Consider the following 15,976-nt stretch of genomic DNA (forward strand, 5'->3'; position numbering starts at 1 on the left):
AATAGTACAATGACCAATATAAGATGGTCGACTCTGTTGACTGATAGACATCTCTTAGATTGTTGACTGGCTATGTCATGTTTCATGAGGCTGATGCCATTATTGAATTGCTAATTTAGTTATGGCATTCAGCAAAATGTCATTGCAAACAAGGAGGAAAAAGAAAAGGTGAGCTTGGCACTGCAAGCTAGAATTTTGATAAGGGAATTCTATGATCCAAGAAACAAATATATCTGGAGCTATGAGATGAATATATTGTGTAAGACAATGTTCAGATAACTTCTATAAGGATACAATAAAGCACCCTTCACTGTCCAATGTCAATCAACCATCTAAAGCATTAGATTTTAAGGGATTCTGAGATAATGATTACTAACGTTTCTAAAAGAGCCCATATTAGTGAAGATAATTTCTGTAACCCATTCAGGTTTCGATCAAGCTCTGCATTTGTCCTTATCGGTCAGATTATGTTTCTTTTGCTTTGATCATTTTTACTTTATATATCTATCCCTAAATATCATACTAGTATCCATCTAGGTATCCCGCTATTCTTTTCCTCATCATTGAAGGTCCACAGATTTCTTGATCACATTAAGAAAGTATAGATGGCGAGAAATATTAAAAAGAAATGCTTTTGAATAGAAAATAAGAGCAATATAGCTGGATATTACTCATTGAAGTGAATTTCAGCCTGATATGAAGTGTCTATCTTCACAAAAAGGGAGGAACCTAATCAGACTTGGGCATGTGTTAGACCATCTAAATGATTTATGATCAACTTATTATAGCTATAATCTCTGCAGGGTTTATTTAGGCTCCATAAACCTTGCCTAGTTTCAACAAAGACGAAAGAACCTCATTCATGTCTGGCCGCTCTTCTGCAGAGAAGCGAGTGCAGAATAAAGCCAATTCAAGAGCACTTGCAGCCTTCTCTTCTTCTAGTTCGGTTGGAATTTCCATATGGGGATCTACTATCTCCAGGACACTGTCAAGTCCATTTGCAAGGGCATTTTCCACAAGCTGCTGCAACGTTGAGGGCTCACCATTGTTACTGATTGTTCCAGTTGGCCTTCTCTTGGTGAATAACTCCATCATGAGTATACCGAAGCTGAAGACATCCACCTTCGTCGTCACTGTCCTCATATAAGCGAACTCTTAAAGAACAGAAAGAAATGATTTCAGTAAATCAAGCATCCAAACTGTTGAATCATGTCAGAAACAATGGAATATATAAACCATTGATAATCATATATGAATAAGACTGCAAACAATTGTTATCAAGTATTGAGCATTTAATATGTGAGATTAGATCAAATGGTCAAATGGTTATACTTTACATACAGTTGTGAATATAATAAAAAAGTCACAGGAATTATTCTACTAGAGAATATTAACCAGGGAACTGATCAATGACAAAGCAAAAGCATAAGGAAAGAACATTTGACTGACATTATTTTTTTTTTTTTTTGGTCAGATCTTATCTTTTCACCACTTAAATAATAATGCAAACAACCAACTAACTCAGAAGAATAAAATGGAGAGGATTAGATAGGTTACCTGGAGCCATGTAGCCAATGGTGCCTTGCAATGCAGAAGATGTGGATTGGTTGTTAGAATCCGGCAAATGGACACCCAACATGCGAGCTGTACCAAAGTCAGCCAAATGGGCTTCCCAATCTTGATCCAGAAGAACATTTGAGGGCTTAAGGTCACAGTGAACAATAGGGGAACCAAAGCATGAATGCAAGTAAACAAGAGCTTGGGCAACAGATGTACACACATACAACCTCTCATAGACTGTCCACCTTGATCTATTTCCTCCAAGGCCATGTATGATGCTCTCCAAGTTTCCATTTTCCATAAATTCAAGTACGATAGCTTTAAGCTTCCCTGTTTCCCAAGCATAGCCAATCACTTTAACCAGATTCTTGTGCCTCAGACGACTCAATGTCTTCAATTCAGTAATGAAGCATTTATCAGACTTGATAGGAAATTGATCCAAGTTCAATTTTTTCACAGCTACAGGTTTCCCATCACCTTCAAGGTTTGCTTTATATACGGTGCTTAAATTGCTTTCACCAATCACATTGTCTTTACTAAAGAAACAAGTAGCAATCTCTAACTCACTTTGGGTAAATCTCTTCAAGCCTGTGACAACTGAAGGTTCACAGACGCTATCAAGCTCTTCAGGGTCTTTCTTTTTATTGCATCGTTGGAAACTAATTATACCTACTAAAATCAAAAGCAACAGCAAAGAAAGACAAGATAGCACAATAGTAATAATCAGTGCCTTCTTCGAGAACTGGTGTCGCTTCATGTTGCAGGAAGAGAAGAATTTTGAGCCACAAAGCTCTGGATTGCCTTCCAAGCTTGTTATGTCCAAGTTCTTGAAAATACCATGATTTGGAACAGGACCTTCAAATTGGTTGAAGGAAAGATTGAGTCGTCTTAAACTTGTCAGGTTAGCCAAGGTCTCGGGAATCTGTCCAGTAAACTTATTTTGAGAAACATCGAGGGAAACAAGGTGCTTAAGTTCTGCTATGCTGCTGGGAAATTCCCCATTTAACTCATTCTTTGATAGATTCAAGCTAGTAAGCAAGTCAAGCTGAGGGAAAATGCTGGCAGGGAACAAACCTGAAAGCTTGTTAGCAGAGAGATCGAGTGAGTATAAGTTCTTACATCCTTTGAGTGCTAAAGGAATGCTCCCTGACAAGTTATTGTTTGAGAAGTCGATTGCTTGGACCATCTCCAGTTTTCCAATTTCCTCAGGTATATAACCCACCAAAAAGTTATTTGACAGATTGAGATATATCTGCATGCTCGTCATACTCGCCATGACAGATCCTGGAATCAGCCCAGTTAAATGATTGTGTGAAAGATCTAATGCCAAAAGTCGCTTCAGATTCTCCATAGCTCTTGGTATTGAGCCATTGAGCTTGTTACCATGGAGATCAATATAGGAAAGAAACTGGAGATTTGAAATTGTTTCTGGGATTGAACCAACAAATCTGTTGAGCTGCAAATTGAGAACGGTGAGCTGCTTCAGCTCAAAAACCTGCTCAGGGATCAATCCTTCAAGAGAATTATCTTCCAGGTCAAGTTCTTGAAGAAACGAAAGTTTTGATATACCTAATGGGATATGTCCTACGAACTTATTCCTACCAAGTTTCAATGTTAATAGCATGCTAAGATTGCCAACCTCTTGGGGGATTGTTCCAGACAAAGAGTTACCTTGTAACCTTAAGATTCTTAAGCTAGAGAGCTTACTGATACTCGGACTAAGTGGTCCGGTAAAATTGTTGTCTGCCAAATCTAGTGTGCTAAGTTCACTGCAATTGAAAAGGTCTTCTGGTATCATTCCAGATACTAAGTTATCTGAGATCGAAAAGTATGTGAGATTGTGCAGCTTTCCTAACCCTAAAGGTAAAGCCCCAGTAAAGAAGTTGTGACTCATACTAGCATTTGTTAGATGAGAACAGTTGGTGATGCTCGGAGGAATTGGACCATCAAAGGAATTATTCTGAATAACTAACTTCACCAACATATTAAGTGATCCCAAGTTGGACGGTAATGGTCCCGACAATGAATTATAGCTAAGAGTCAGATAGGAAAGATTTGTCAGTTTCATCAATGACGGGGGGACGTTACCTGTCAATCTATTTGAATGAAGAGTCAGTGACTGAAGTGAACTAAGAGCACCTAGTTCAGATGGTATAGATCCAATTAACTCATTCATGGAAAGACCAAGAGAAACTAATGACTTGCAGTTAGAAAGAGAAGCAGGGATTGATGAAGACAACTTATTGTCATACAAACGTAAAGCTTGCAAATTGACAAGATCGCCAAGTTGGGGAGGAATTGTACCAGTAAACCTATTGCTGTACATGTTTAAAAGAGTGAGATTTGTGCATCGGCCTAACTCTGGGGGGATTTTCCCTACAAACTGGTTCTCGAACAGCTGAAGTCTCGTCAAATGAGAAAAGTTTCCAATCTCAGGAGGTATGATTCCGGACAACTGATTCATACTCAGGTCTAGAGTTTTCAGATTAGTTAGCCTGCCAAATGAAGCTGGCAATGGACCGACTAAATGGTTTATGTAAACTTGGAACACCTCAAGATTAACCAAGTCGCCAATGCATGAAGGGATCATACCAGTCAAGTTGTTCACGTCAAGGCCCAGAGCAAACAATTGGGTGCAGATGCAGATAGCATCAGGAATGCTTCCACTAAAGTAGTTGTTGCCCAAATCCAAGATCTGGAGACTCTTCATGCTGCCTAATTCTGGAGGGATTTGACCAGATAGAAGGTTGGCGTAAAGCGTCAGCTCCTCAAGCTCAGGGAGAGATCCGAGCTGAGGAGGGACCTCACCGGAGAAGTTGTTCAGAGTGAAATCTATGACTTGGAGAGTTGAGATATTGGCAAGGAAGGGAGATATGGTGCCTTTGAGTTGAGTATCAATAAGAGTGATGGCGTTGATAGCATTGGTGGATGCAGCACAGGAGATACCAGACCAATTGCAGTGATGGGTGGAAGCAGTCCAATCGTCCAATGCACCAAGAGGGTCTTCAGAAATTGCACCCTTGAAGGCCATCAAGGCCTCAACTTGGATGTCGGAAATCGATACCTCGGAGACCACCACGATGAAGAGATGGGAGAAGATTAAGCCCAGCAAGAAAGCTTCGATTTTCCATGCTGCCATTGTTGCGTAAGCAAAGATAGAGTTCAGTGAGACTAGAATGATCGAAGCATTAAACTTTGAAAGGCTTTTAAGGATTGAAGTCTTTGGGTCAACTGAGTCAAATAGCGTCAAATCCATCAACGCGTGATAGAAATATTGGCCCCTGCCAAACTTATAGAGTAGAAAAATTGGCACCAAAGATACGTTCGCCCACAAAAAATATCGACTGGCGTCCTCTAGCCGACATCAAAAGTTCACAGCTTTTTAGAGCAAAAGACTCCAAAGTTCGATCTTTCAAAGCTATTTATCTCTTTCATCAAAAACCCAACAAAAGAGCATTAAAATTACATTAGTAACAGCGATTTTTGACAGTTCTAGCAGATAGCCATATCAAATATGCTTCGAATTTTGATCTAATTCTCATGGGTATCTTACATTTAAGCAAAATGTACAGCCCTTCCGACCTATATATGCATTAAAATCCACCAAAAAAAGAAGCAGATTTCCATAAAAAACAGCACCTTTTGGCAATTCTATCACATACCCAAATTAAAGAAGGTTAAAAAAAAAGGTTCGATCTTATCCACAAGGTTAACTTTCAAACAACCAAAAGGTGCAGCCTTTTTTTTGTCTTTTCTTATGCGCGTATTCAGGAATCGATCGCCTTCACAAGATAGCAACAAGCACGGTCGAAATCAAAATCAAAATCAAAATCATTTGACCAGTGGGAGGTGGGCTCACGCGAGAAAGAGAGGGAGTTGCGAAAATCAATGTCACAGCTTACGCTTGAGAACATCAAGGCGAAGCGGATAAGTGGAGGATTTTGGAGCAGGAAATGAGGGCGAAAGGAGATGAAGTCAAGTCCTATTCCAAGGACAACAATCCTGGGTGGGTTTTGCTTGTGATGACCAACTTCGATAAGTTTAGTGGTTTTGTCAGGATCCCTTAGAGAAAAGATTATTTCTTGTTTGCATACATCTCTTGGAAGAAAATGGATCATGGATTCATGGTTCTTTGTTAGGAATTCACCATATATCATAAGCATAATCCATAGATTATACATTATAATGGATCTAATTTATCATAAAAAATTCATCAAATACCAACTCTGACGTGATGTTAGGAATCAATCGACAAATAAGGTGAGCATCCTGGGCTTAGAGGAGAGTATAACTAACAAAACGTAGGTTTATGAAATTATCAAAGTTGAGCACCCTAGGATTAGAGGCTTATGGAGAAGGAAAGATATTCTCCTACAAGTCCTCTTTTGGGATATTAACAATCCACAAATAAGGTAACTAAGAGTTTATATGTAATCAAATACTCAAATGTGCCAATTGCAGCATCTTGACTAGATTTGACCACATCTTTGACTGGGAACAGGATGAATGTGGTCAAAGTTAGTCAGCAAGCTAACAGAAAAAAAAATTTATATAATTAGCACCAAAATAATTATTCTCTTTCAAAATGCTATCATATTAGTTAAATCTAAGTACTCACAATTAAAATATAATTTAAATCTAAAAAAGACTATATTGCTCTTGCAAAAATGGTTAAAAAAATAGTTTAAAAACTATCCAATATTATGCCTAATACTATAATACAATAAAATATATCTTATTTGATGTGAAACAAAAAATCGATGATAAATATTTTATACTTCTAAATTTAAAAAGAGGAGAAGCAGATAGTATAGCATTTGTGCTTATTAATTTTAATTATAACATTATATAAAATTTTAACTATAATGACAATTTCGAAAGAGTGAATATTTTAGGGGCACGGGTGGGCACCCCTGTGCAAGAATGATTGCAAAGTCCTCCCTCCATTCCAAAATGTAGAGAATCTTTTTTACTTGTAGACAAGCTCATCTTTGAACAAACGACTAACACTGGACATTGACACAGATACTTTCTATACTTCAACTCGATATTAGTTTGCCTTCTTTAAAAATAAAAAATTATACAAATTTTCTTCTAAACTTTTAAAAACTTACAACCTCTTAATATATACTATGAAATTACATTCCTATTCTTTGTAATTAGGAGAGAAAATATTAGGATTTTAGACTGAGTGATTGAGGAGGATTTTAGACATATAGACCCTCCCATTTCTCTCATCCCCAAAATATTGCATAATAATATTCTTCACCCTTTTCTTATTTCCTTTTTCAAATCATACATAGGAGAAGAGAATTGTGATGGATTGGTAGTGTAAGAGGATGATTCTCTGAGAAGATAAAGATATGCAATGAAAACGTTGACAAATGATATAGAGAAGTATACAATTTGAGAAAGACGAGGCCAGACTAATTCTAGGTCAGCTTGAAAAATATTTTTAATAAGAGTAATTTAATTTATATGCACATAACTTATTATGCAGGTATCGGTCATATAACTTTGAATTAAACTTAACACGAACAAAATATAATTAAACCTACAAATAAATCCCTTTCAAGCGCCAATACCTTGGTTGCTTGGTTCTCCCACCAAAAGACATGGACATTGTAGTGATTTTGATTCCTTGTCGTCGCCTTGGGATAAACGTACTATGACAGGACAAAGCTCAATCATGTACATAGGAAAGTATGGTAAAACAAAGGTTTCATTTTCCTTATTATTATTATTATTATTTATCATTCTTATATTTTACTTTCAATATCTCAAAATTATTTTAGATATTTTAATTCTAATTTTTAAAATCAATAAAATTTAGGCGTTTTTTTTTAAGATATTAAACAAAAAAAAAAGTGTGAATGAGGGTGTTTTTAATAAATTTCTCTATTTTGAACAATAGACTAATTCTCTGAAAAAATAAACTATACAAGTACGTGACAAAAAGGTAAAATAATCGGTTCAGGAAACGAAATAAATATTTACAATAAACTGTGAAGATAAATATAAAAAGAACTAATCTTTGGGAGCCGAAAGTGCATTGTCAGTTTTACCCTTGGACCCGGTCCGGCTCACCGAACCGCGAGAACCACCCGAGCCAGGAAAAAACCGACCGAGCCCCAAAGACAATCCCGACCGAGCCGAACCGCGAAGCGAACAGACAGGGACGTTTAGAACCGGGTCGACTCGGACGTGAGCCGAGTAGGACCGCTCCATTCCCCTCGGCCTCGGCCTCGGCCTCGGGCCGCCATAGAAGCTCCCCGGCGAGCTGGAGCTCCGGCCCAAGCCTTGGAAAACCACCTTCCCCGAGGAGCTCATCCGAGGGCTCTCCAAGATCCGAGGCGGATCGGGACGCGGGGCGAGGCGGAGGCGGGGAAGATCTTCGTGATCCGTGCCAGACGAGGAGGAAGAGGAGGAGGAGGAGGGGGAGAGGGAGATCGTCTCAGAATCGGAGTCGCGGTTAAGCGGGAAGGAGAGGGGCGAGTTGGTTAAGGTGGATCTAGGGTTCCGGCGGAGGAATTGATTGGGAGAGTTAGGATTAGGGTTCTTGGGCGGGGATTTCTTGAGGAAGAGGAGGTCTCTCCACCGGATCGAGCACCGTGGCGCCCGGGGGGAGAAGGCGTAGGGATCGGATCCCGAAATCTCCGCCAAAGATTTCGCTGGCTCCGGCAATCGGATCCGCGGCCGCGCCGCCGCCAGATGGAGCGGGATGAGCTTCCCCTCGGAGAAGAGCTCGTCGGCGGGGAGCATCGCGACGGGGTCGTCGAGCCGGAACTCGAAGTCGACGAGATCCTTCATCTCCGGCGGCGGCGGCGGCGGCCGCAGCCCCTCGTCCCCTCCAGCGAGGTCACGGGTTGAGGAGGAGATCCTAGGGTTGAAGCAGACGTAGTGGCTGTTGGCAACGGCGGAGGCCATCGGCGAGCATAAACAAATCGGGAAATGATCGGTGATCAGTACTTGAGTAAGAGTTCTTAGAGTCCAAAGGTACGTTTATAACCTTTATATATAAGCGGTTTAGTTTTTACTGTAGGTTATTACCATCGTAAAAGGCTGAAAAAAAAAACAATTTCCTTCAAAATAATCATAATTATCACTGAAATTATTACTCTTTCAAATTACGTAACCACAGTTAAAACTTTATAATGATTGACAAAATATTTTAGCTCGATGCAAATTGTTCTAAATATATTGAAAATTATTTATTATTATATGATATTATAGTACAAGAGGATGTATAACAGAATCACTAAGTATTATGAAATGGTTGAAGATAATGCACAGTATTCTCAAATTATATAATGGAATTTAGTGGACCAAAGGCTAGGTTTGGTGCACCAGCAAAGGCCCCACATTACCACTGAATAAAAAGGAAAAGAGTTTGCAATCTGGCATCAATCTGAATAGAATATTTAGCCTTTTTGGACACCTAGCTCTTAAATAAATTGCCTACATGTAGCAGAACAGAAAAAGTTGCAGAATCCTTTCTGCCATTTAAGATGAGAGAGCATTATGCTTTCTTCAATGTCCATCTAAACTGCAACTCCACTATTTCCATGTGATGCTGTGGCTGAGAAGATGCTCTGGATTTGACCCACTTATTTATCAAGGGGGGAACAACCTAAGCTTTAAGGCCATAGAACATGGGATTTCGATATCTTTATTTGTCTGCTCATACCCTGATATGTGGAACTTTTTATTTATTTTTTTATCTTTTACTGCCTCTTTTTATTCCCAAAAAGAAGAGATGGGAAAGAACAAGGGGCTTGAGGGCTTCTTGATTTTCTTTTTCTCTGGTACAATGTTATGGCTCTTAATGCTTGCATATAATTAGAAAGTGCTAAGTTGTCAAAGATGTTACTGAAAGAGTGGAGGGAGATTTAGTTCCATTATTTAGGCCTAGGTTTCTAATAGATTAATTTTATACCTTGGTCCATAGGCCCACTTCAGTGGCCCAAAATTGTTCTACAGAAGCATTAATGAACTCATATCCATATTCAAAACTGTGTTTTTCTCTTAGAAATTTGGCTAAGTCCATATCTAGGATAAGATCCATGTTGAAATTTTAGGCCACCGGTGGTAAGGATACATTAATTATGTTAATTTTCTCTGAGCATTCTTTTGAATCTCCCTACCTATACTTAGGCAGTTGCTATTGGAAGTATTGAGTGATCATTAGTTCTTGGACTTCTATTTTTGTCAACTTGATGTTTTGTGAAGTATGTTTCATCTACTTGTGGTAGAGAAATATAAGATCATGGATGACAAAGATTATGCTGCCTCACAGTGTAATCTCCCTACCCCAAGTATTAAAATGCATAGTAAATCTATCATTGCATAGTGCAACTTGATTGCCACTTGGATTTATAAAGAATACGACTTAGCAGTAAAGAGCACTGAATACCTCACGTTGAGAATTTGGATATATTTGACTTTTAGGAGCCCTTAGGTGGTATCAGTGTTTACCTAATTAAACAATTTTGAAGCAGTTTAGTAAAAGAGACACAGTATTGTACTGCATAAAGGAAGACCCTGAAAAAGATTAAGCAACTTGCAATTGGCTTTCTTCATTCAAGAAGTCAGAAGAAAAAAAAAAGAAAAGTTCAACTTGCCTTGTGCAAATACAGAAAATCTACTGCCTTTGATGCAAGTAAGCTGCAAAACCAGCAACATCTCAATCTCCATCACTTTCACAGATGCAGAACTCAATTGAAGAAATTGACTGCTATTAGTTAACTACTTAACTCAATATTTCAAGTTTTGGTCTATTAATGACCTGGTCAATCTCATCTTCCTAATCGACTAATACTTCGTCTTAAGTCTTGATCAAGGAACAATAGTGCTTAATAGTCTAACAACTTTGATTAGCATGAATAAATGACTAACTACATTAAAATTTCTTCATTCACCAACTGTTTGTGATTTAAATCATTAAGTTTCCACATATCTATATGGGTATTGATCTGCTTGAAGCCTTCATGGAATTGTAAAATTATTAAGAACCCGCAACAGACAGTCAACGTAGTTAGGCAACTATAAACAAGTACAAAAATTAGTGCCAGTCTCTACCCTTGAAAAAAAAGTGTCGCTCTCAAATTGAACTACTCAATTGATGTTTTTTATACTTAATTTGGATAACTATTTTGTAGGTCCCTATTTTCATTTTGAAGAGGGAGATGAATCCAAGTCACAATCAGAAGAGGACATTTCAAGAGCCTATTTGTTATTCTCAATGGGAATATCAGTTGAAACATATCATATGTATGATATAAATATAAACCTATTCAGAGAACATAGTTTGTTGTTCCTGTTCTTAATTAACTATACACAAATCATCATATGGAATGGTGGTCTAAATTCCTGCATAGATTGCGATGAAGTTACAAATTGACCTGTTGATAGAAGAAGATAACCTTGTCTACATTGATCAGTATATATATATATATATATACCCCCACCAGTCTCTGAAACAACTTATTCATTTATTTGGCAAGTTCAATGCATCTTGTAGTCCTTTGAATTGGTCTTCTTAGCTTCTTGACATGATGACAGGTACATCTTTGTCACTGGAAAAGGGAAGGTGATTGGAAATTGGTTGTTGGTATGGAGATTATTTTGATCAGATGGCAGTAGACAACATTCAAGTGGTGAGTTCCAGCAGGAGGCCTAATTACTCATTACAGAGATCATAAATCATTCTAAATGACCACATTATACTTTGTCAGTTGATGATCAAATAAGCTTCTATTCATTGTATCAATATAAGATGTTGCAACTACTTGTCTTAATATTTGTCTTGGCTAACCCCTTTGTTGCAATTTGTAGCCATTCGATCATGATCAGACGGTGACAAATGCCAACTGGCACGTGGAGGCCCATACCGCCAGTCCTAGTCAATTGTTGCAATGTTGGGTGAGAGCGATAACCCTTGGTATGAAAGTTTAATTATGTCAAAGCTACACTTATTTTGCATGCAGTTGCAATTAATTAGACGATTTCATGCATTGTAATTGATGAATGTGAGGTGACATCATTTTTTATGTAGAACCTTTGTAACATTACATTTGATTGAAGGTAGTATTACAAGCTTATATAATTTATTAAATTACATTCTACCATACCAAGTAATTCCATCTTTCTCTTTAATAGCTAAAGTTTCCATACGTGTGTCAGGATGAAGCATGCATGATATGGCTAGGGGCCCACAAACGGTCATCCACATCATCATTCCACGTGTCATGTCATGGTATCCAAGAAGTACATGCTCTTTTCCATTCTACCGCTCCTAACTTTATATATATATATATATATATATATATATATATATTCTATCTTTCTCCCCCTCTCTTCCTATTATTATTCAAAGCTCCCTCTTCCCCCTCCTCCTCCTCTCTCCTCTTTCCACAACATGAGTTTGATAAGCATGATGGAGGCAAGATTGCCTCCTGGATTCAGATTCCATCCCCGAGACGATGAGCTCGTGCTCGACTACCTATTAAATAAGGTTTCATTTGGTGGCAGTGGCGGTGGTGGTGGCAGTAGCTTGCATGGCTGCGCCATGTTAATCGACGTGAATCTCAACAAGTGCGAACCATGGGATCTTCCTGGTGAGTTCTAATAACCCAACCCCCACCATCTTTTGTTAGCTCATGCACCCAATTAATGTTGTTGCGTCATACAACTACAACTATATACTAGTCTCATGGCATCATCTTTATTTTCTCTTATTTTTTTCCTTTTTTACCTTAAAGGAGCACACTTCATAGTTGATGTTGTATCTTGCTTTAATTTTTTTTTCTTTTTTTTTTTGAGTGCAAGAACAATATGTTCTATTCAGGATCCTTTTGCTCTTATATTTTATGGGATTATATTTTAATGGCTATCTTGTTCCTCTTTTTTTTCCAAATTTATGATGAGAAAAATATTCCCTCCTCTGGTCCTCTTCTTGGTTTTCTCTTTTTCCATAACTGAAAAATATTCCCCTGCCAAGAGTTTGGCCCTTTCCCAACCTCTTCATGTGTCTTTCTTTCAATGATGATGCTTTGCCAACTTTATATCCTCAACTTACTTTGCTCAATAGTCATAGAAAACCTACTTTAGATAGTGACAAAAACACAAAAGGCTACCATCATTTTTCCCTTTTATGGGAAGTACTAAAAAGCTTACAAAAATTAATTTTGTTTTCTGTCCTCTGAAAAGGTTGAAGTTACATAGGATTTCTAAATCTTTTAAATTACTTACCGCTCAAACATATCCCTAATTTCAGCCAATCAATTTTCATATATAACCTCATGGATTTCTTGAAGAGATGAGGAAGAGCATGATATCTTCTTCCTTTGGGCTATAGCAGTAAAATCGAGTCCTCTAATGGAAACTATAGATATTGATGGGAATTACTTAATGATGACCAATAATAAAATAACATAATATGCTATTTAGCCCTTAATAGAAAAATTAAATAAAGACCTGTGAATACTTAAAGAAAGGAGTATACTATTTGGTTTAATTGCTCATACTTTCAAAACTAGAGACCATTCAATAGTAGAAAAGAAATAAGAAAACATTAGCTCTCATATGGTATTGAAAAAAACAATATAAAGTAATTAAAACTATTGATGAATTTTTGTATCACTCATAATTTTTTTTGCAAGTGCTTATCCAATAATCTTCCTTTTTGATTTATTCGAAGCTAGCTTATAAAAAGAGCATCCGGTGTTAATATTCAATAATAGTTTATATGATAATTCATCTTATTTCTTTCCTTCTACATATATATGTATAACCTATTATTAAAACATCAAGGCATCAAAACAATAGTTCTCCCTTGAGCTTCATATATGTATCCTCTACTAGTAATCTCATTAGCCATTACCAATCTTAATGATGCACTTAACCTTATATATATGGCTCAGCAATGGCATGTGTGGGAGGGAAAGAGTGGTACTTCTTCAGCCTCCGCGACCGGAAGTACTCGACCGGCCAGCGCACTAATAGGGCAACCAGGTCGGGCTATTGGAAGGCAACCGGTAAGGACAGGGCAGTGAGACGACGAGGAGAACTCATCGGGATGAGGAAGACACTGGTCTTCTATCAAGGAAGAGCCCCTAAGGGGAAGAAGACTGATTGGGTCATGCATGAGTTCCGCATGGGAGGAGAAGATGATCATGTACCCAAGTTCACATTCAAGGTAATCACTATACAGTTTATATTCTTGAGTAATTGCAAAAAAGTAACTATCTCATGTAGATAGCAAATATCATACTTATTGATCATAGAAAGAAAATTAGCTAAAGTGGAGAAGGTTAATTAGGAGTTTGTGTAAGAAGTAGATGTTTGAATTTTCCCAAAATGACAGATATGCACCTATAAGATGTGTGTTAAATTGAGAGGTAAAGGAGATAAAGCAAGAGTACAATTCTCCATTTGCTCGTGTATCCATGCATGATTTGGAAATAGAGAAGATAGAGAAAAAAGAATGGGTCAGAAGGTTAGCATTTAAATTTGTAATAAACTCATCAATAAGCCAGAAATAAGGCATAACATTTGTATATTCGCAGACCGTTATATCCATATGAATTTTGAATTTTATTGTATTTTGTTTTTCAGTTGGATGGTCAACATTTATCAATTCGATGAACAATACGGACAATAACAGTTGATTAGTTTTACTATACAATGATAAGTAATTAAGTAGATTTGAATTTTAGTAGAAAGAAAGTTGTTTGCTAATTGTTATACAAATTGTGCTCTACCATGAGGCTAGTAAGATCCAAACTAGCAGTCAAATTGGCATATATATATTTCAAACGTATTAATCTTCACCAACCATTTAGAAAGTGAAAGATGTGCATAGATGTTAAATTAAAGACTATAAGGAATATTGTTTTGGAATTAATCAAGCTCATGTGAATTATGGGCTGAATCTCTTGGCTAAAACTACTTCGGATGGAGACTTTTACTGAGATAAGCTCTGTGCGATCAAAGGGATTAAAAATCTCTTGGACTTGTTCTTTGCTCTGTACTTATTAAGCTTTATACTTTATTCATGTGTCTTTCTCGTGCCAGCTATGGATTGGAGTTCATTTGTCTTTCTTTTATTAGCTATTGCTTTCAGGAATAATTATTTTATGATATATATTATTCTCTTGTCATCCTAGGGCAAGAATATCCTATATTTTACATAACCTCGTGTTATTAATTTATTAAAAAAATGTCAACTTACATATAACATCTTTCTTTTAACTCTTTTTCTTGAGCTACTCTTATTATTTTATTTCTAGGGTAATCAAATAATTATCCTCGAATTGATAGGAATTTGAGAATTAAAATCAGCGTTGTCTTTAAATTTGAGCTTTTAGTGTAATTGATGAGTTGACGCTCTCCATCAAATCAACTTCCTATATATTTTTGTCACATTAAAAGTGAATTGTAACTCCTTTATATTCTTGGTGAGTTACTAGAGTAATAAAAACTTAAGTTTCTAACCACAAGTCTCTTTAACAAGATCACTTTTTACTATGAACAGGAAGACTGGGTCTTATGCAGAGTATTCTACAAGAGCAGAGTCACCCCCCAGCCAACAACTGAGACCTTCTACAATGACTCAAACACCACTAGCTCAATTCCTTCCCTTGCCACCGGCACATTCATTGCCTTCGACCAAGCTCCGGTGAGCTTTGAGGAGTATGAACAAGTACCCTGCTTCTCCAACATCCCTCTTACCTCTCCTTCTAACCTGAGAGATTTACCTAGCTAATGGTAGACTATTCCATATGTGGAACTTTTAACTCTCTCTCTCTCTCTCTCTCTCTCTCTCTCTCTCTCTTCCTCTTTGAAGGCAGTAGGTTTTAATAGCATGCTTGTTAGGATTCAATGTATACCAACACAGATCATGGATTCAATGTATACCAACACAGATCATGAAATGGATTCTTAGTATTGTTGTTGTTGTAGTAGTAGTATTCCTCTATAATTAGTTTGGTTTGTTGAGGTATATATATAGTCGTGGATTATAATAATGGGAAAATTTCAAATAACATCCTACAGTTTAATGATTTTGAGTGAGACCTTGTTAATTTGACTAAACTACCCTTGAGCGTGAAGCTATAAAATACCCTTGAAAACACTTTCTTACATGACCCATACTAATCAAATTACAAAAATACCTCTGAACCACTTGGGCTAAAAATCCAAAGTCTGGATGCCTGGGCTTTTGGGCCCAGTGGACCGTTGGCAAATAGATATATTTGAAATTGGGCAAGGCCTGCGTGCAACCCAACTCGTATCGAACTGAGTTTTAACGGTGAAACGGTCCGACTCTGCATCCAAATCAGCATCCGCATCCGATTAAAATATAGTTTTGATTTTTTTTTTAAAACAATTTCACAGGAGAAACATAATAAATAAT

At 37.3% G+C, this 15,976-nt stretch overlaps 3 protein-coding genes across 6 annotated transcripts; 1 reads left to right on the top strand and 2 right to left on the bottom strand.

Moving 5' to 3' along the window:
• Positions 1 to 618: 618 nt before the first annotated feature.
• On the bottom strand, positions 619 to 5,572 carry LOC140795432 (uncharacterized). Of its 2 annotated transcripts, XM_073147981.1 has the most exons (3): positions 5,420 to 5,572; positions 1,558 to 4,692; positions 619 to 1,154 (listed from the first exon to the last, which is right to left on the bottom strand). In XM_073147981.1, exons 1-3 carry the CDS (start codon positions 5,472 to 5,474, stop codon positions 811 to 813), a joined length of 3,534 nt encoding a protein of 1,177 aa, XP_073004082.1. In that variant the 5' UTR covers positions 5,475 to 5,572; the 3' UTR covers positions 619 to 810. The 2 variants fall into 2 exon arrangements, with proteins under 2 accessions (XP_073004082.1, XP_073004081.1); XM_073147980.1 differs by lacking the exon at positions 5,420 to 5,572 and having other exon boundaries at positions 1,558 to 4,981.
• A 1,870-nt stretch (positions 5,573 to 7,442) lies between these two features.
• On the bottom strand, positions 7,443 to 8,487 carry LOC140794645 (uncharacterized). The gene has a single exon (XM_073146765.1). The coding sequence runs from the start codon at positions 8,485 to 8,487 to the stop codon at positions 7,588 to 7,590; it is 900 nt and encodes a 299-aa protein (XP_073002866.1). The 3' UTR covers positions 7,443 to 7,587.
• Positions 8,419 to 15,521, top strand: LOC140794646 (NAC domain-containing protein 21/22-like). 3 transcript variants are annotated; one of them, XM_073146769.1, is made up of 7 exons: positions 8,432 to 8,556; positions 10,719 to 10,830; positions 11,122 to 11,216; positions 11,395 to 11,481; positions 11,743 to 12,176; positions 13,482 to 13,756; positions 15,095 to 15,521. In XM_073146769.1, the coding sequence occupies exons 5-7, from the start codon at positions 11,813 to 11,815 to the stop codon at positions 15,323 to 15,325; spliced, it is 870 nt and encodes a 289-aa protein (XP_073002870.1). In that variant the 5' UTR covers positions 8,432 to 8,556; positions 10,719 to 10,830; positions 11,122 to 11,216; positions 11,395 to 11,481; positions 11,743 to 11,812; the 3' UTR covers positions 15,326 to 15,521. The 3 variants fall into 3 exon arrangements, with proteins under 3 accessions (XP_073002869.1, XP_073002868.1, XP_073002870.1); XM_073146768.1 differs by lacking the exon at positions 10,719 to 10,830 and having other exon boundaries at positions 8,419 to 8,556; positions 11,395 to 11,500; XM_073146767.1 differs by lacking the exon at positions 10,719 to 10,830 and having other exon boundaries at positions 8,419 to 8,556.
• Positions 15,522 to 15,976: the final 455 nt, after the last annotated feature.

Source organism: Typha latifolia, chromosome 9, assembly GCF_019914945.1.
Source record: "Typha latifolia isolate L0001 chromosome 9, TyphaL0001v2, whole genome shotgun sequence".
NCBI classification, from domain to species: Eukaryota; Viridiplantae; Streptophyta; class Magnoliopsida; order Poales; family Typhaceae; genus Typha; species Typha latifolia.

Excerpts from the sequence above, each read along its gene's own strand:
- LOC140795432 (XM_073147980.1), bottom strand. The coding sequence starts at position 4,816 with ATGGATTTGACGCTATTTGACTCAGTTGACCCAAAGACTTCAATCCTT. Across the intron at positions 1,155-1,557 it reads CATTGGCTACATGGCTCCAG|AGTTCGCTTATATGAGGACA; the intron begins GTAACCTATCTA and ends CTGTTCTTTAAG.
- LOC140794645 (XM_073146765.1), bottom strand. The coding sequence starts at position 8,487 with ATGGCCTCCGCCGTTGCCAACAGCCACTACGTCTGCTTCAACCCTAGG.
- LOC140794646 (XM_073146768.1), top strand. The coding sequence starts at position 11,813 with ATGGTATCCAAGAAGTACATGCTCTTTTCCATTCTACCGCTCCTAACT. Across the intron at positions 12,177-13,481 it reads CGAACCATGGGATCTTCCTG|CAATGGCATGTGTGGGAGGG; the intron begins GTGAGTTCTAAT and ends TATATGGCTCAG. Across the intron at positions 13,757-15,094 it reads TACCCAAGTTCACATTCAAG|GAAGACTGGGTCTTATGCAG; the intron begins GTAATCACTATA and ends TACTATGAACAG.